General features: G+C 49.3%; 1 protein-coding gene across 1 annotated transcript in view; it reads right to left on the reverse strand.

Moving 5' to 3' along the window:
• vav2 (vav 2 guanine nucleotide exchange factor) overlaps positions 1-21546 on the reverse strand; it is a 182154-nt gene that overhangs the window by 50026 nt on the left and 110582 nt on the right. Inside the window, exons 9-18 of the mRNA XM_043675434.1 lie at positions 18864-18963; positions 18398-18493; positions 18105-18173; positions 16997-17083; positions 13897-13982; positions 7641-7725; positions 7493-7507; positions 6655-6764; positions 2968-3069; positions 2498-2586 (exon numbers count right to left, since the gene is read on the reverse strand). Of these exons, the coding sequence (XP_043531369.1) occupies positions 2498-2586; positions 2968-3069; positions 6655-6764; positions 7493-7507; positions 7641-7725; positions 13897-13982; positions 16997-17083; positions 18105-18173; positions 18398-18493; positions 18864-18963 (839 nt within the window). The remainder of the gene's footprint in view (positions 1-2497; positions 2587-2967; positions 3070-6654; positions 6765-7492; positions 7508-7640; positions 7726-13896; positions 13983-16996; positions 17084-18104; positions 18174-18397; positions 18494-18863; positions 18964-21546) is intronic.

Genomic DNA, 21546 nt, shown 5'->3' on the forward strand with positions numbered 1-21546 from the left:
CCCTAGCCAAGCTGTTTCAGTACAGTTACAACACTTGCATCTATCCGACAATGTGGAAAAATTGCCCAGGGATGTCCTCTACATAAAAGACAAATGAAACCACCCCGTCAGTCTGCTCTCGATCATCAGTAAAGTGATGGAAGGTGTCATCAACAGTGCTATCAAGCAGCACCTGCTCACCAATAACCTGCTCAGTAACACCCAGTTTGGGATTACCCCAGGGTCATTCCAGCCTTGGTTCAAAGATGGACAAAGGAGCTGAATTCCAGAGGGGAGGTCACACTCAACTTAGTGTGGCATCAAGGAGCCCGAGCAAAACTGGAATCAATAGGTATCGGGGTAAACTATCTGCTGGTTGGAGTCACACCTGGCAGATAAGAAGATGGTTGTGGTTATTGGAGGTCAGTCATCTCAGCTCCAGGAGTTCCTCAGGGTAGTGTCCTAGGTCCAACCATCTTCAGCTGCTTCAGCAGTGACCTTCCCTCTTTCATAAAGGTCAGAAGTGGGGATGTTTGCTGATGATTGCACAATATTCAGCACCATTTGCAACTCCTCAGACACTGAAGCAGTCCATGTCCACAGCTTGATGCGTGTGAATGGCAAGTGGCAAGTAACATTCGTACCGCACAAATGCCAGACTATGACCATCTCCAATTAGACAGAATGCAGTGAATCTCCAACTATCAACATGTTTGGGTGGGAGGGAGGTGCGATTATCATTGACCTAAATCTCACCTGGACTCATCACTTAAACTTGGTGGCTACAAGAGCAGGTCAGAAGTTAGAAAAACTGCAGCTAGCATTACATCCCTCCTGACTCTGCAAAGTCTGTTCATCATCTCCAAGGAACTATCAGGTTCGTGGTGGAATACTCCCACTTGCCTGATGGGTGCAGCTCCAACAATATTTAAGAAGCTCAGTACTATCCAGAACAAAACATCCTGCTTGATTGGCAGAACATTCACAAACATGAACTCCCTCAATCATGGACACTCAGTAATGGCAGTGTGTACTATCCATAAGATACACTGCAGAAATTCATCATAAATCCTTAATCAGCACCTTCCAAACGTATGACCACTTCCATCTAGAAAGACTAGAACAGCAGATACATGAGAACAGCACCACCTGCAAGTTCCCCTCCGAGCCACTGACCATCCTGAATTGGCAATATCTCACCATTCCTGCACTGTTGGATGGGTGAAAACCGGGAATCCCTCCCCGACTGCATTGTGGGTAAACCCACAGCACGTGGACTGTGGCGGTCCAAGGCAACAGCTCATCACCACCTTCTCAAGGGCAACTTGGGACAGGTAATACAAGCTGGCCAACCAACACCCACATTGAAAGTTGCCACCCAGGTAAATAGTGCGGTGAAGAAGGCATATGGCGTACTGGCTTTTATTGGTAGAGGAATTGAGTTCCGGAGTACTGAGGTCATGTTGCAGTTGTATAAGACTCTGGTGCGGCCGCATCTGGAGTATTGTGTGCAGTTTTGGTCGCCATACTATAAGAAGGATGTGGAGGCACTGGAACGGGTGCAGAGGAGGTTTACCAGGATGTTGCCTGGTATGGTAGGAAGATCGTATGAGGAAAGGCTGAGGCACTTGGGGTTGTTTTCATTGGAGAAAAGAAGGTTTGGGGTGACTTGATAGAGGTATACATAGAGAAATCATCAATCCCTGCATTGGCTATTGTTGACCAGCTTGAGTTACATTAAGCAGCCTCCTAACATTATTGGAGGATAGTGGGCTAGTGTAGGTTAGGTGGGCTTGGATCGGCGCAACATCGAGGGCCAAAGGGTCTGTACTGCGCTGTATTCTTCTATGTTCTATCCCACAAATGATTAAGGAAACAAAACTCCTACTTCTGGTTCTTATGTTCAATTTTGGTACAACTCCCAACTAAGGAGGATCTGAGGGTCAATAGGGCTGTGTTACTGTTGTCATTTCCAGTGCTCAGGTTAACGCTGGGTGGTTTGTTCTTACTACTGACTTTGTTACAGATTTAATATCACTGAGGAGCTTGCTTGGCCTTTTTAGGACAGAGTTCAGGGTCAACTACATTGCTCTGGGTCTAGAATCACATGTAAACCAGAATGAGTAAGGATGGCAGATTTCCTTCCCTTAAGGGTTTTAGTAAACTAGATGGGTTTTTCCAACAAGCGAAAATGATTTCATTGTCACCATTAGATGAACCATCATTCAATTAATTCAATTCAAATTCTGCCATCAGCCGTGGTTAAATTCAAAGCTGTGTTCCCAGAACATTAGCCTGGGCTCTGGATTACTAATCCAGTGACTTTACCAAAAACAAACCGCAGTAAATAGCCCATGTGTCAGTACAGATGGATTACTGTTTTAAACTTAGCGGATTCTCTCTCCAGATATGGAGAATGTGGTTAGCATTAGTCTGGTGTGTAGAACCTGCAGGACAGTTCTCCATGTTTCCTGCACAGGGTGGGTACAGGGGGATGTAGTGGCTGTGCTTTACGTACTGAGCTTGCATTGTGCTGCAGTCTCCAGGCATTCTTTATGGGCTCCAGCACCACAGTTGGAACAAACGTAGCCCTGGAAAAAGATCCCTCTGTGGGGAAAAAGTACAAAAGAACATTTAACTAAGGGACTGAAGTACAAACAGAAAATACAGAAAGCCCATCAGAGATGGAGGAGAAAGTGTGGTTTGTGCGTGAGTGACCAAACAAGTCAGCCTCAAGCCGGGCACACGTGTCTTCCTAAAACACGGATGATCCATCACGACATATGCTAAACTTTCCTTTCAATCAAACATAATACATTTTACTTTTAATACTTTTACATCTCCTGTCCCCACCCCTGTCCACATGGTGTGACCGTCTGTAACTCATCCCTACCCACATCACTCAGCTATTCACTGAGAAGGTGGACTGGTGATAAAAGTACACAGAGAATTTCTTCAGGGGTATGGACTGAGAGCACCTGCCGTTACCTCAGCAACATCCGACATGCCTTGCAGTTGGTGAATTTGTCAAAAGTCGTCATTTGGAAGTTGTGGTAATTTGCTGTCGCTTTCTCAGGTTTAATGTTTGACCTGAAAAAGAAAGGAATTTAACGGAGACAACTGTCAAAGCTAGCACTACTCCTTAAGCCTATTATCGAAACTGTTGGTATTGTTACCCTCTTCACACTGAGCCTGGTTTTGTGATATTCGTACTCACTGGAGTGAGTGAATACCCTCACGCACACAGCAATCCTAGCCCTAACACTAACCCATAACCCAGCAGCATCCAGGGGTAGACAGAGCTACAGCTGTCACTGTAAGGCTTCAGACTGAAGCCGGGCTCAACAGGATTCAATAGCATGACAGTGTTTTACTGCAGTACACAGCAGAAAGGAGGACACCATTCAGCCCCACCACTCGGTGATATACTGACATGAGGCGACCATTCAGTCCATCTAACAATCTTCATAGTAAGAGTTTTCACTGGCCACAGGAATTTTTAATTACTTCACTATTTTTTCTGGGGATGTGAGGATCTGAAATCTGAATACAGGCTGAAGTAACTAGTTGTAGTCAAAACAACCATTTAATACATGCTCTTACTAACATATGCAGCAATAAAATGGCTTTTTAATGCAAATAACATGACAAAATGGCTTCTCAGTTGCAAATTGACAATTCTGCTTAAAGCTGCATAAAATGGCTTTTAACCTGCTAAAGCTGCATAATTGACATGACCACAGTCTGACTCTACAGAGATTACCAGACAGTGCTTCCTTTACAGCGTAGAAATAACTAGACTAGATAAGACATTACTGGCCATCCTAACTGATCTTCAAGTACAGGTGCAGAAACTAGGTTTGTGAGATAAAAATATTGAATGTTGGAAAACAAAGTTGGTTCCCAGGAAATATCATTGGACTGAGTAGCTGTCAATAAAACCATTCAGTTAATTAGTTGGTAATTATGTACGATTATGGCCTGTATCTCTCTTTAAGAAAAGCATAAAAATGTCTTTGTTTTAAGCCATGTGCACAGCTCCTCTGAGGAACACGGGAGTGTTTAACCTCTGTGTTTCTGAACGATCTGTGCCTGGCCGTATAAGAAATAAAGTGTGAAGTCTTAAAGAACCAGACTGAATGCTAGTGTTTATTGACCGATTGCGGAACAGAAGGCCCCCTTCCCCCCCACACCCGCTGCCCAGCAGTCCCGATCTCTAGAAGAATTCGGATTCCCACTCCTATGTGTGAAGAAATACTTCCTGAGTTCATCCCGGAATAGTTTGGGCTTGAAGGCCGCACACCATCGCTCTTAAATACACCCTGTCACACCCCTCAACCAGAATAAATAGTAACACCCCATCCATCCTACTGAACGGTCTAATCATCTCAAATAACCCATTGGTACAGCCCTGCTCTGACCTTCCCCGATAAAGAAAGATACACCAGCTTTACAACAAACAGTGGAGAGAGACAGAGAGAGAGAGAGGGAGAGAGAGAGAGAGAGAGAGAGAGAGAGAGAGAGAAGGGAGAAATCCAGTTGTTACAGGCCACGCTGGGGCAAATGTCATTAAAGAATGGGGTGATCCTGCTGAGTTTGTGTTAAAACATACAAACAAGAGTTGGCCACTCCGCTCTTCAGACCTGCCCCACCACACAAGACAACCTGGAGAATCATGAGGCTTACTTTCCAGTGCATTACCCTAAGCCAGGCATTACAAGTGACAGTGGTCAAATGAGGTGACAAACAGACAAGCGAGACACCGTAGGGGGCAGGTTAATGAGGTGAGGTTAGTGAGGTTAGTGAGATAACAATCAATAGTGAGCATGGACTGCAAAAAGGGATCTTTTATTTGACTAATCGACTGAGTTCTTTCAAAAGGCAACAGAGAGGCTGAAGGAAGGTAATATTGTAGGTGTAACTCTTCTGATAATGTACCACATCACAAACTAATGAATACAGTCTGAGTATACAGATCAGGAGCAAATACCAGAAATAGGCAGCTAGATAAATGCAAAACTGCAAGCAAAGATGGTAAACGGTTGGAAATGGAATCTCTCAAGGATCAGTTCTGGGACTTGTTTCCAATCTAATTACTAACTTCAACTTCAAAAAACTAACAAAGAAAATGCTGGAGAAACTCAGCAGGTCTGGCAGCATCTGTGGGGAGAGGAACAAAATTAATGTTTTGAGTCCAGTGACCCTTCAGTTCTGAAGATTAGACTAGATTAGATTCCCTACAGTGTGGAAACAGGCTCTTCAGCCCAACCAGTCCACACAGACCCTCTGCAGAGTAACCCACCCAGACCCATTTCCCTCTGACTAATGTACCTAACACTATGGGCAATTTAGCATGGCCAATTCACCTGACCTGCACATCTTTGGACTGTGGGAGGAAACCGGAGCACCCGGAGGAAACCCACGCAGACACGGGGAGAATGTGCAAACTCCACACAGTCGCCCAAGGCTGGAATCAAACCTGGGTCCCTGGTGCTGTGAGGCAGCAGCGCTAACCACTGAGCCACTGTGCTAGAACAGTCTCTGGACTCAAAACATCAATTCTATTTTCTCTCCAGATGCAGACTGACCTGTTGAGTTTCTCCAGCTATCTTTGTTTTTATTTCACAACCTCTACATTTTCTGATTACTCTAAATCGAGGGAACAGGTGATAGTGAGTAAAAACCAAAGGAACTGCGGATGCAGTAAATCAGAAACAAAATCAGAAGTTGCTGGAAAAGATCAACAGGTCCGGCAGCATCTGTGAAGAGAAATCAAAGTTACCATTTCGGGTCTGGTGAGGGTTCACAGGAAAGTTCACCAGACCTGAAACATTAACTCTGATTTCTCTTCACAGATGTGCTGAGCTTTTCCAGCAACTTCTGTTGTTGAGTCAATACTAAGTGCTGAAACAAATAGCAAAATTTATCAATAAACATGGGCATCTAATTAGCAAAGTAATTTTAACATGGATAAATATGTTATATAGCACTTTAGTAAGAAAGACATTTTTCTAGAAATATTCAAAGTGTCCGCATTATGTAACTTTATTTAATACATGGAATCGTTCTGGTGAATCTGGACCTACTACCTTCAAGGCTGATACCTCCGAATATAACTCGGCAGGGTTTAAGTTAGTGTGACATGGGGGTGGGAACCACAACACCAGGTCAGCAAGTGAAATGACCAAGGAGGACTCAGAGACCAAGACCCAGTAAGTCAAAGAGGAAGATCAGACAGGGAGAGGTTACTGAACACAGGGGGCCTAGTGGTCTGAGGTGTATTTGTTTTAATGGGAGGAGTTTGACAGGGAAGGCAGATAAACTTAGAGCTCTGATTAATAAATATAACAATGATGTTGTAGTTATTACAGAGACATGGTGGAGAGAGGGACGTCCTGGGATTGAGATGTTTCGGGCGAGGTGATCCATCTGTTGTTCTGATTGGATCATCTCAGACTGAACTCCACCTTTCACAAATTTTCCAGTTCACTGTTATCAACTACACATGTTGCTTCAGGAGAAAGGAACATATTCTGGTTGCTGGGAGTAATGGCATGATACTTGCCAAGTTGCCCAGAAACTAAAATTTCAGTTTGGAACAAGTACAGCAGTCAGCATGCGACCTGTGCTCCAGAGTCACATCTCAGGAGTGGGCCACTGAAATAAAGGACTCACATTGCCATTTCAAACTGCTCCATCCACTTCCTCTTCATCTCCTCAGTTTTACAGAACAGCTGGAATCCCTGTTTCCCCTGGAGGTGAATTAAATAAAAGGCGTAGGACCACTGAAATACACAAACAGAAAACCTCTGGAGGTTATAAACACACAGGAGCAATATCAGACGCACCGCTTCCATAAATCAGGTCACATGCAAAGGGCAATTCACCACCTGAGGGGCAGAATAACCTGCATTTGCCTGACGTCCATCAAGAGTTAAACTTCATGCCGAATTGTCAATATTCACAGTGGAACTTTCCCCAGTTTTGATGCGATCCCCATTTGCATTCTTTCCTGATGGAGCTTCCCATCAGTGTCCCTACTCCAGTCACCTCAACGCCCTGACAACCACGACCCATTCTCTCTCCTGGTCTCCTCTCCCGAGCCCAGCAGTTGCAAATTCATGTTATCCTTTGTATTCTCAAGGATGACTTCAGGTAAGATGACCCTCCTCGATTTGCCCCGTTGCGTGAAGAGTTCCTAATATTCGCTTAGTGCTGGGTCCAGGTGAACGCGCACTGTATCTTTCACTTGGTTTTCAGTTTGTTCTCTGTGTAAATCTCTGTGTAAACCATTGCAATCTGACTCAGAGGAGGTTACATACCCTGTGCTAATCAAACCATCAGCAAGTAAACATTCACCTGGTAACCAGAATCGCAAACTATCACCAGGTTAACACTCATCATTAACCCGCAGCAAAACTATCACCGGTTTAACACTTATCATTAAGCTGCAGTGTACATAATTACAATGTTTTCACAGTGATTTCTAAGCAGCTTACTTACAGTGACTTACCATCTTGCCATGAGACTAGGAGGCATGAAAGAACACAGCAGAGAAATTAATGAGCAGAGTATCAGGGTTAATCAAACCGGAATGATCACCAACTGGGACAAAGGAATTTATGGCACTCATGGTTCCTCTAATTTCACCAGCTTCAAACATTCTGCAAGCTCCTGAATAAGACCAGGTTAGTCGACCCCTTGACGGGAAGCTGCCCAGCAAGGTTTGGAGTCACATGCCCCACCCTGGGCGGAGTTTGTAGTTTTCAGCCAGTGCAGGAGGTAAGGAGCCTGACAGAGGGCAGAGTCAGGACTCATTGCAGTGTACCATGTGGTTAAACATCCTCATGGTATTCACTGCAAGGTCACACACAGGAAAAACCATCTTTGTATGCCAGAAATTTTTAACGTTGATTTTAAGATAAATTCAGTTAGATTGGAACTGGAACCAACAAACACAGAGGTAATCCAGAGGGGGGGAGGCACAGTGTGGAACACAGAGACAGAGACACACTGACTCTCACTGGGGTACAGTCCCACAGAGACACACTGACTCTCACTGGGGTACAGTCCCACAGAGACACACTGACTCTCACTGGGGTACAGTCCCACAGAGACACACTGACTCTCACTGGGGTACAGTCCCACAGAGACACACTGACTCTCACTGGGGTACAGTCCCACAGAGACACACTGACTCTCACTGGGGTACAGTCCCACAGAGACACACTGACTCTCACTGGGGTACAGTCCCACAGAGACACACTGACTCTCACTGGGGTACAGTCCCACAGAGACACACTGACTCTCACTGGGGTACAGTCCCACAGAGACACACTGACTCTCACTGGGGTACAGTCCCACAGAGACACACTGACTCTCACTGGGGTACAGTCCCACAGAGACACACTGACTCTCACTGGGGTACAGTCCCACAGAGACACACTGACTCTCACTGGGGTACAGTCCCACAGAGACACACTGACTCTCACTGGGGTACAGTCCCACAGAGACACACTGACTCTCACTGGGGTACAGTCCCACAGAGACACACTGACTCTCACTGGGGTACAGTCCCACAGAGACACACTGACTCTCACTGGGGTACAGTCCCACAGAGACACACTGACTCTCACTGGGGTACAGTCCCACAGAGACACACTGACTCTCACTGGGGTACAGTCCCACAGAGACACACTGACTCTCACTGGGGTACAGTCCCACAGAGACACACTGACTCTCACTGGGGTACAGTCCCACAGAGACACACTGACTCTCACTGGGGTACAGTCCCACAGAGACACACTGACTCTCACTGGGGTACAGTCCCACAGAGACACACTGACTCTCACTGGGGTACAGTCCCACAGAGACACACTGACTCTCACTGGGGTACAGTCCCACAGAGACACACTGACTCTCACTGGGGTACAGTCCCACAGAGACACACTGACTCTCACTGGGGTACAGTCCCACAGAGACACACTGACTCTCACTGGGGTACAGTCCCACAGAGACACACTGACTCTCACTGGGGTACAGTCCCACAGAGACACACTGACTCTCACTGGGGTACAGTCCCACAGAGACACACTGACTCTCACTGGGGTACAGTCCCACAGAGACACACTGACTCTCACTGGGGTACAGTCCCACAGAGACACACTGACTCTCACTGGGGTACAGTCCCACAGAGACACACTGACTCTCACTGGGGTACAGTCCCACAGAGACACACTGACTCTCACTGGGGTACAGTCCCACAGAGACACACTGACTCTCACTGGGGTACAGTCCCACAGAGACACACTGACTCTCACTGGGGTACAGTCCCACAGAGACACACTGACTCTCACTGGGGTACAGTCCCACAGAGACACACTGACTCTCACTGGGGTACAGTCCCACAGAGACACACTGACTCTCACTGGGGTACAGTCCCACAGAGACACACTGACTCTCACTGGGGTACAGTCCCACAGAGACACACTGACTCTCACTGGGGTACAGTCCCACAGAGACACACTGACTCTCACTGGGGTACAGTCCCACAGAGACACACTGACTCTCACTGGGGTACAGTCCCACAGAGACACACTGACTCTCACTGGGGTACAGTCCCACAGAGACACACTGACTCTCACTGGGGTACAGTCCCACAGAGACACACTGACTCTCACTGGGGTACAGTCCCACAGAGACACACTGACTCTCACTGGGGTACAGTCCCACAGAGACACACTGACTCTCACTGGGGTACAGTCCCACAGAGACACACTGACTCTCACTGGGGTACAGTCCCACAGAGACACACTGACTCTCACTGGGGTACAGTCCCACAGAGACACACTGACTCTCACTGGGGTACAGTCCCACAGAGACACACTGACTCTCACTGGGGTACAGTCCCACAGAGACACACTGACTCTCACTGGGGTACAGTCCCACAGAGACACACTGACTCTCACTGGGGTACAGTCCCACAGAGACACACTGACTCTCACTGGGGTACAGTCCCACAGAGACACACTGACTCTCACTGGGGTACAGTCCCACAGAGACACACTGACTCTCACTGGGGTACAGTCCCACAGAGACACACTGACTCTCACTGGGGTACAGTCCCACAGAGACACACTGACTCTCACTGGGGTACAGTCCCACAGAGACACACTGACTCTCACTGGGGTACAGTCCCACAGAGACACACTGACTCTCACTGGGGTACAGTCCCACAGAGACACACTGACTCTCACTGGGGTACAGTCCCACAGAGACACACTGACTCTCACTGGGGTACAGTCCCACAGAGACACACTGACTCTCACTGGGGTACAGTCCCACAGAGACACACTGACTCTCACTGGGGTACAGTCCCACAGAGACACACTGACTCTCACTGGGGTACAGTCCCACAGAGACACACTGACTCTCACTGGGGTACAGTCCCACAGAGACACACTGACTCTCACTGGGGTACAGTCCCACAGAGACACACTGACTCTCACTGGGGTACAGTCCCACAGAGACACACTGACTCTCACTGGGGTACAGTCCCACAGAGACACACTGACTCTCACTGGGGTACAGTCCCACAGAGACACACTGACTCTCACTGGGGTACAGTCCCACAGAGACACACTGACTCTCACTGGGGTACAGTCCCACAGAGACACACTGACTCTCACTGGGGTACAGTCCCACAGAGACACACTGACTCTCACTGGGGTACAGTCCCACAGAGACACACTGACTCTCACTGGGGTACAGTCCCACAGAGACACACTGACTCTCACTGGGGTACAGTCCCACAGAGACACACTGACTCTCACTGGGGTACAGTCCCACAGAGACACACTGACTCTCACTGGGGTACAGTCCCACAGAGACACACTGACTCTCACTGGGGTACAGTCCCACAGAGACACACTGACTCTCACTGGGGTACAGTCCCACAGAGACACACTGACTCTCACTGGGGTACAGTCCCACAGAGACACACTGACTCTCACTGGGGTACAGTCCCACAGAGACACACTGACTCTCACTGGGGTACAGTCCCACAGAGACACACTGACTCTCACTGGGGTACAGTCCCACAGAGACACACTGACTCTCACTGGGGTACAGTCCCACAGAGACACACTGACTCTCACTGGGGTACAGTCCCACAGAGACACACTGACTCTCACTGGGGTACAGTCCCACAGAGACACACTGACTCTCACTGGGGTACAGTCCCACAGAGACACACTGACTCTCACTGGGGTACAGTCCCACAGAGACACACTGACTCTCACTGGGGTACAGTCCCACAGAGACACACTGACTCTCACTGGGGTACAGTCCCACAGAGACACACTGACTCTCACTGGGGTACAGTCCCACAGAGACACACTGACTCTCACTGGGGTACAGTCCCACAGAGACACACTGACTCTCACTGGGGTACAGTCCCACAGAGACACACTGACTCTCACTGGGGTACAGTCCCACAGAGACACACTGACTCTCACTGGGGTACAGTCCCACAGAGACACACTGACTCTCACTGGGGTACAGTCCCACAGAGACACACTGACTCTCACTGGGGTACAGTCCCACAGAGACACACTGACTCTCACTGGGGTACAGTCCCACAGAGACACACTGACTCTCACTGGGGTACAGTCCCACAGAGACACACTGACTCTCACTGGGGTACAGTCCCACAGAGACACACTGACTCTCACTGGGGTACAGTCCCACAGAGACACACTGACTCTCACTGGGGTACAGTCCCACAGAGACACACTGACTCTCACTGGGGTACAGTCCCACAGAGACACACTGACTCTCACTGGGGTACAGTCCCACAGAGACACACTGACTCTCACTGGGGTACAGTCCCACAGAGACACACTGACTCTCACTGGGGTACAGTCCCACAGAGACACACTGACTCTCACTGGGGTACAGTCCCACAGAGACACACTGACTCTCACTGGGGTACAGTCCCACAGAGACACACTGACTCTCACTGGGGTACAGTCCCACAGAGACACACTGACTCTCACTGGGGTACAGTCCCACAGAGACACACTGACTCTCACTGGGGTACAGTCCCACAGAGACACACTGACTCTCACTGGGGTACAGTCCCACAGAGACACACTGACTCTCACTGGGGTACAGTCCCACAGAGACACACTGACTCTCACTGGGGTACAGTCCCACAGAGACACACTGACTCTCACTGGGGTACAGTCCCACAGAGACACACTGACTCTCACTGGGGTACAGTCCCACAGAGACACACTGACTCTCACTGGGGTACAGTCCCACAGAGACACACTGACTCTCACTGGGGTACAGTCCCACAGAGACACACTGACTCTCACTGGGGTACAGTCCCACAGAGACACACTGACTCTCACTGGGGTACAGTCCCACAGAGACACACTGACTCTCACTGGGGTACAGTCCCACAGAGACACACTGACTCTCACTGGGGTACAGTCCCACAGAGACACACTGACTCTCACTGGGGTACAGTCCCACAGAGACACACTGACTCTCACTGGGGTACAGTCCCACAGAGACACACTGACTCTCACTGGGGTACAGTCCCACAGAGACACACTGACTCTCACTGGGGTACAGTCCCACAGAGACACACTGACTCTCACTGGGGTACAGTCCCACAGAGACACACTGACTCTCACTGGGGTACAGTCCCACAGAGACACACTGACTCTCACTGGGGTACAGTCCCACAGAGACACACTGACTCTCACTGGGGTACAGTCCCACAGAGACACACTGACTCTCACTGGGGTACAGTCCCACAGAGACACACTGACTCTCACTGGGGTACAGTCCCACAGAGACACACTGACTCTCACTGGGGTACAGTCCCACAGAGACACACTGACTCTCACTGGGGTACAGTCCCACAGAGACACACTGACTCTCACTGGGGTACAGTCCCACAGAGACACACTGACTCTCACTGGGGTACAGTCCCACAGAGACACACTGACTCTCACTGGGGTACAGTCCCACAGAGACACACTGACTCTCACTGGGGTACAGTCCCACAGAGACACACTGACTCTCACTGGGGTACAGTCCCACAGAGACACACTGACTCTCACTGGGGTACAGTCCCACAGAGACACACTGACTCTCACTGGGGTACAGTCCCACAGAGACACACTGACTCTCACTGGGGTACAGTCCCACAGAGACACACTGACTCTCACTGGGGTACAGTCCCACAGAGACACACTGACTCTCACTGGGGTACAGTCCCACAGAGACACACTGACTCTCACTGGGGTACAGTCCCACAGAGACACACTGACTCTCACTGGGGTACAGTCCCACAGAGACACACTGACTCTCACTGGGGTACAGTCCCACAGAGACACACTGACTCTCACTGGGGTACAGTCCCACAGAGACACACTGACTCTCACTGGGGTACAGTCCCACAGAGACACACTGACTCTCACTGGGGTACAGTCCCACAGAGACACACTGACTCTCACTGGGGTACAGTCCCACAGAGACACACTGACTCTCACTGGGGTACAGTCCCACAGAGACACACTGACTCTCACTGGGGTACAGTCCCACAGAGACACACTGACTCTCACTGGGGTACAGTCCCACAGAGACACACTGACTCTCACTGGGGTACAGTCCCACACACACTGACTCTCACTGGGGTACAGTCCCACACACACTGACTCTCACTGGGGTACAGCTCCCACACACACTGACTCTCACTGGGGTACGGTCCCTCACACACTGACTCTCACTGGGGTACGGTCCCTCACACACTGACTCTCACTGGGGTACGGTCCCGCACACACTGACTCTCACTGGGGTACGGTCCCACACACACTGAACTTTAACCTGGGACACACTCACCGATCCTGTTTTGTTCGGTTAACTATGGAGCAGACTTTTAATTCACCGTCAATCTTCGGCCTCCCATAATTCTCCAGAGATGTGTGCTGTCAAATCAAAGGGGGTGACAAACTTTGATTTGCCAAATACAGTCTACACTCATCCTCCCTCCCCTCACACCCACCCACTCTCCCCACCCCACACTCACCCTCCCCTCCCTGCATAGACCCTCTGGTCTCCGGCAAACAACTGCGCCTCAGCCATAGAAACCCCCACCCCACAGATGCCCTAACTGCAGACACTTCCCCTCCCCCTCGTGCTATCACCCCATCCCTGCCCTGATGCTGCATGTACCCCAGCCCAGTGATCTCTCACAGTTACTCAGAGGACTTTCCATCAGAACCACAGTCATTACCTGAGTGGGAGCTGGGCAATAATCAAACTCTGGCTGCAATCAGCAGGAGGCCAATGACCAACATGCCCAAAGAGGGTTAGTCTTTGCAATTGTCCAACACCAAAGCAGAGGGGGAAGTGAATGGCAGAATACAGGACAGTTCACCGGACAATAAATGGGACAATTCCAAGCGATAGAAATAGTTAAATTTGAGTAAGAGAAAAATTCCAGGGTGAATTCTCATCCTTGGCTATCTCAAATTAGAGTTAGCAGCAAACTTATCAACTTAGCCCTGTCAAAAGTCAGACTGAGATATTATTAAATAATAATAATAATGAGATGGCACATTCACTGATCAGGTCTTCACTGTAAAGGATACAAGTAACATCCCAGAAACAGCAATAAATCAGGAAGTGGAATGGAGGGAAAAACTCAGGAAAGTCACAAACACTGGGCTGTGGGACTGAGTAAATTGTTGGAAGTGTAACAGACAAGCACCTGGGTCTGATGGACTTCCATTGGAGGGTTTGAAATGAACTGACTACAAGATCACTGATGCATTGGTTATAATTTTTCGAAATTCCCTTGATTCAGGGACAGTCCCATTAGATTGGAAGATAGAGAATGTAACTCCTTTATTCAGAAGGTGAGAAAGGCAGGAAAATACTAGCTGGTTAGTTTAACATGTGTCACAGTGAAAATGTTTGAAACAATTATTATAAAGACCTTATGACAAAGCACTTGGATCAGTTCAAGGTAATCAGGCAGAGCCAACATGCATTTATGAAAAGGAAATCATGTTTAACCAACTTACTGGAGTTAAACTGCAGTAGTGTGCAGGGGCCTCAACATTTTACAATTTACAGTGGATGAAGGGATGGCGACACAGTTACTAAGTTTTCTAATGGGACAAAAACAGGAAGAACTAAGTTCTGAAGACGACGAAGGAGGCTACACCAACACATGGATAAGTTAGGTGAGTGCACAAAAATGTGAGAAATGGAATACCAAGTGGAAAATTATAAAACCGTCCATTTTTTCAGAATAATAAACAAACGATGATCTAAATGACGTGGGATTGCAGAGGGATCCAGGTGTCCTCGTTCGTGATTCACAATGTTCGTGTGCAACTACAATAAGCAATTCAACAAACCAATCAAATGTTATTTGGTTGTAAAGGGAACCGGATTGGAAAAGGAGGCTGTGCCTCAGTTATACAGGGCACTGGTGCGATCACATCAGGAGTCCAGCCTTCAGTATGGGTCTCCTTATTTAAGGGAGGGTGAAAATGTAAATACATTGGAAGCGGTTCAGAGAAGGCTCACTCAACAAATCCCTGGACACACTGTCTTACGGGAAAGTTTGGACAGCCTGCACTTGCAACAGGCTCGAGGTTAGAAGAGTAAGATTCAAACATAAGATATTGAGGGAGCTTGACACAGTGGACGTGGAGAAATGAGTTCTGAAGAACTCTGTTTCTCTGCCTACAGACGCTGCCAGACCTGTTGAGTTTCTCTAACACTGCAGTAAGTTTCAGATTTCCAATATTCCTGAATTTTGCCTCGATACGGATACTCCTTCCTGTGGGAGAATCTAAAACTAGGAGGTGACTATTTAAACATCCGAGGTCACATTTAAAGACACAGAGATGGAGATATTTTTCTCGCTGAATGTTCTGAACTCTCCTCCTCCAAAGGCATTGAGAACTGCTTGAATATGTTTGAAGGAAGGCGTATGTCAATTCTTGTTAAGCAACGAGGTTATGGGATGGGGGGGGGGGGGGGGGGGAGGTATGAATGAAGGATGATCAAGGCAGTCATGATCCTACTGAATGACTGAACAAGCCTGAGGATTGAGTGATCTTGTCCTGCCACTGAACTTATTTCTTCCAATTTGAGTGAGGGGCTGTGCCCAGAACAACTGCTGATGGATCTCTCACCTCCCCTCCCATAACCCCCGTGTCACACATACTCTGATCAATCATCCATCTCCCCTTATCTCACACTCTCTGATCGATCACCCATCTCCCCTTATCTCACACTCTCTGATCGATCAACCATCTCCCCGTGTCACACACTCTCTGATCGATCATCCATCTCCCCTTATCACACACTCTCTGATCGATCACCCATCTCCCCGTGTCACACACTCTCTGATCGATCACCCATCTCCCCGTGTCACACACTCTCTGATCGATCACCCATCTCCCCGTGTCACACACTCTCTGATCGATCACCCATCTCCTGTTGTCACACACTCTCTGATCGATCACCCATCTCCCCGTGTCACACACTCTCTGATCGATCACCCATTTCCCCGTGTCACACACACTCTGATCGATCACCCATCTCCCCGTGTCACACACTCTCTGATCGATCACCCATCTCCCCGTGTCACACACTCTCAGATCGATCACCCATCTCCCCGTGTCACACACACTCTGATCGATCACCCATCTCCCCATGTCACACACTCTCTGATCGATCACCCATCTCCCCGTGTCACACACACTCTGATCGATCACCCATCTCCCCGTGTCACACTCTCTGATCGATCACCCATCTCCCCGTGTCACACACTCTCTGATCGATCACCCATATCACCCATCTCCCCGTGTCACACACTCTCTGATCGATCACCCATCTCCCCGTGTCACACACTCTGATCGATCACCCATCTCCCCGTGTCACACACTCTCTGATCGATCACCCATCTCTCTGCACCCACCAGATTCTCTATTGAACACTGGAATTCCGAGATCTTCTTCAGGGTTTCGTTGTCCCTTTTAACTTCGTTGATGTACATCGCCAGATCCTGAAACATAACAACATATGCCATCACTTCAGACACAGCCCCCTCACCACCTCATACATCCATATTCAAACCGCGCATGCGCACAGACACACACACAGAGACACACACACACAGAGACACACACACACAGAGACACACAGACACACACACACACACACACAGACACACAATCACGTTTGACACAAATTCCCCGATGCATGCACACACACAATCACTTCAGACATCAACCTGAGCAGTTCTCACTGGCAAGATACGGAGTTATCCTGAACTTAACCTCTGACATGAAGCTGCTGTCTAGTTTGTGACCAGTTTTTCTTTCCTTGTGTAAAGACTGGACTGATCCCAGCTCTGGAATGCACCAGTTAATGATTGCAATCAGCTGGCAGTACCAGGCACCAGGCCTCGGTGGCGACCTTGTCCATCACTGACCAAAGCTGATGGATCGAATACGTGATCCTGTCTGTGTGTCCGAAGCACCCGTCTCCCAAATACAGCACCTTAACCACAAGTTTGTTGTGTTTCTTTGTGAAATGCAGCACTGAAACCTCACTTGCTACTTCACCACATCGGCAGCACACAGAATCACATCCTGGTTTTCATACAGAATGCTGGACAACATCAGTTACCCACCCAGCCAGGGAGCTAAGGCCAATATCAGCATTGCCTAGTAAATGGGGTGTGTGTGCGTGCGAGCGCAGGGACAACTGCGAGTACAAGGTGTGAGAGTGTGCAGTATGACAGTGAGTTGAGTTGACTGTGCATGTTTGGATTGACCACAGGTTTTTTTTACACACACAAAAAGGCAGAGGTGAAAACAGGGCAATTGGAAGGGGACATATTCAGGAGGGCAATTACAGGGTTGACAACGGGTTCAGACAAAAACAGCCATGGGTAACAAGTGGAAACCGTGAAGTGAATCTAAGATTTTCAGGCTAGGATGGAAAGGTCAGTGTCTCTTTAAATGTAGAATAACAACTTGAGAATCTGGTTTCTGAACACATTCTGCACCCTCTGGGCTGACCTGCATCGCCTCTAACGCTTCCTTCAGTTGCTGCTTCTCTGGACGCTCACTCGAGTGGCTCAGCAGTTCCTAGGAGAGAAACAACATCAACTTGAGATGACCATCTCTGTCTCTCAGCTGTTTGACCCCAGTCTCAATGACATCACAGGTTCGAGTGGGTGGGGCACAGACCACCGTGTTGGTCAGCACAAATTCTTCCCAGTTACACACGAGGGGTCAGTGTGTCCAGACTGAGTGAACCTATGACCTGTGACCCAGTGTGTGAGAGGTCAGTGGCACCAGCTGACACGTACCTTCAGTAAGAGATGATACTTGAGTACTCGCTGCATGGGCACCACCAGCAGATCCTGCAGCTTGAACTTGCCATCCTGAACTTTCAGGGTGCACTCCTGCACAAAGGAAACAGAGCAATGAATCCCTGGACCACAATGAAAAACACACAGAATAGAGCCCCTCTGATTCTCTCTCTCACTCTCTGTGTGTCCAGTGAAGCTGTGGGAGGAGGAATTGCAGGGTCACAGCCAGATCTAGCATTTCCCAGACTGGGTACGAGAGGGACGGCATCAGGGCTGGATAGGGAGGGGAAGGGGAACTATCAGAGGGGGGAGGGGGTAGGGACGTGCATAGACGGCTGGCGGAGACAGTGAGAGACCACCGCGGGGGAGAGATGGAAGAGCAAACTTAGGAATTATTTCCATTGCCCTCCATCATCTCTCAGCACCCCCTCCCCCCCAACTTACAGCCTATGGTTTTATTTACCTCAATCTTACTCCGGATTTCCTCTCGGGAAGACAGGAGTTGATCTAATGTCTTTTGGGAATTTTCCATCTGACTGCAATATTTGCCGTAAATCAACAACCTACAACAGAAATACAGATTTGATCAGGGGGTGGGGTAACAAGGGACATGGGGGGGGGGTTTATGAGGGGCAGTGTCCTCTTGTCTCTCACACTCAGCCCTCCCATGGATGGAGCAGTCTGTCAGGTCCAGTGACAGAGTATTTCCTGGTGCCTGAGAGCACACACCCCATTGTAGTTACTTGTTATGAGAGAACACTGGGCAATTTCCAGTTTATTAACATGATCCACTCATATGACCATAACACCATTGAGAGGAGATACAGTTACCCACTCCAAATGTATTGATTTTATTTGTGAAAAGGGGATTGGATTAGATATCTGAATGGGTGGTGCTGAACGGGATAGGGACGAGTTTATCCCCACTGAGAGGGTCTGCGAGGGAGTTTCTGAATCAGGGAAGGACAGGATGAGAATGCTGCTGACAAAGCCAGTATGTATTACCCCTAAGGGTCCAACACATTGCTGTGGGTCTGAAGTCACATGCAGGCCAGACCAGGTAGGGATGGCAGCTTCCTCCCCAAATGGCTTTTCCAACAATCAATAACGATTTCATGATCATGATTAAAACTTTTAATTCCAGATTTTTACTGTGTTCAAATTTCACCATCTGCTATGGCAGGATTCAAACTCCAAAACATTGTCTGGGTCTCAGAATTAACAGCCAGCCATAATTATACTAGGCTACGGCTACTCGAAATTGTATTTCAAAAACCACCACTCCACTACTCTCTGAAGACCACTCTTAAGTTTAACCTTCTCCTTTTCATGCTTTCTGCTATTATTTCAGATTTCCAACATTGAGCTGCCTCTCTGAGAGCCACAGCCTGTATTGTACATTGCAGAATGCGCTCCCAAACCTGTTCCAGTTCTGTGCCACAGGAGATGGACGGGTGGAGTAGCTAACCAGACCTGGACCTCTCTGTGACTGGTCAATGCAATTTGGCTCCTGGACTGTCTCAGACCACATATCCGAATCACAAACCAAGCTCGCACAACCCTGAGCTGAATCCTCCACCATTACCTTCCAAACTTCAACGATGACCCTTAAACCAAAGACAAATTTTGAATGAGGGATATTTACAAAAGAGAACATGTTTTGTAATCGTGCGGTTTTTCCCATCCGCACTCTCCACCCCTCGAGCCCAGGATTGCCTGAAGGACGTTTACAGTTCACAAAGAAATAGCTCCATCACCTGATCTGCACTCAGCAGTTCCCACATCACACACAGATATATAACCCCATCTTCCTGACCATTATTTAACCAGCTCACACCAGAAAACAATTCAGCTGGTTCTCACCACAACAGGAAACATGCTGAGCACCGGTCAGGGTTCAACACTGACCCACGGGGCACCGGTCAGCGATCGGCACTGACCCATGGGGCACCGGTCAGCGATCAGCACTGACCCACGGGGCACCGGTCAGCAATCGGCACTGACCCACGGGGCACCGGTCAGCGATCAGCATTGACCCATGGGACACCGGTCAGCAATCGGCACTGACCCATGGGGCACCAGTCAGCGATCGGCACTGACCCACATGGCACCGGTCAGTGATCGGCACTGACCCACGGGGCACCGGTCAGCGATCAGCACTGACCAACGGGGCACCGGTCAGTGATCAGCACTGACCCACAGGGCACCGGTCAGCGATCGGCACTGACCAACGGGGCACCGGTCAGCGATCGATACTGATTCACGGGGCACTGGTCAATAATCAGTACTGACCCACGGGGCACCGGTCAGTGACCAGCACTGACCCACGAGGTACCGATCAGCAATTGATACTGACCTGCAGGGCACCGGTCAGTGATCGATACTGAACCACGGGACACAGGTCAGCGATCAGCACTGACCCACGGGGCACCGGTCAGCGATAAGCACTGACCAACGGGGCACTGGTCAGCGATCGATACTGACCCACGGGGCACCAGTCAGCGATCGATACTGACCCACGGGGCACCGGTCAGCGATCAGCAATGACCCATGGGGCACCGGTCAATGATCAGTATTGACCCACGGGGCACTGGTCAGCGACCAGCACTGAACCTCGGGGCACCGGTCAGCAATCGATACTGACCCACAGGGCACCAGTTAGCAATTAATACTGACCCACGGGGCACTGGCCAGCGATTGATACTGACCCACAGGGCACCGGTCAGTGATTGGCACTGACCCACGGGGCACCAGTCAATGACCAGCACTGACCCACGGGGCACCAGTCAGCGATCATACTGACCTATTGGGCACCGGTCAGCAATCATACTGACCTATTGGGCACCGGTCAGCGATCATACTGACCCATTGGGCACCGGTCAGCGAATGGCACCGGTCAGCGATTCAGCACTGACCCACAGAGCACCGGTCAGCGATCAGCACTGACCCATGGGGCACCGGTCAGTGATTCAGCACTGACCCATGGGGCACCGGTCAGCGATTCAGCACTGACCCATGGGGCACCGGTCAGTGATTCAGCACTGACCCATGGGGCACCGGTCAGTGATTCAGCACTGACCCATGGGGCACCGGTCAGTGATTCAGCACTGACCCATGGGGCACCGGTCAGTGATTCAGCACTGACC

Source organism: Chiloscyllium plagiosum, chromosome 3 (genome assembly GCF_004010195.1).
Source record: "Chiloscyllium plagiosum isolate BGI_BamShark_2017 chromosome 3, ASM401019v2, whole genome shotgun sequence".
Lineage (NCBI taxonomy): Eukaryota > Metazoa > Chordata > Chondrichthyes > Orectolobiformes > Hemiscylliidae > Chiloscyllium > Chiloscyllium plagiosum.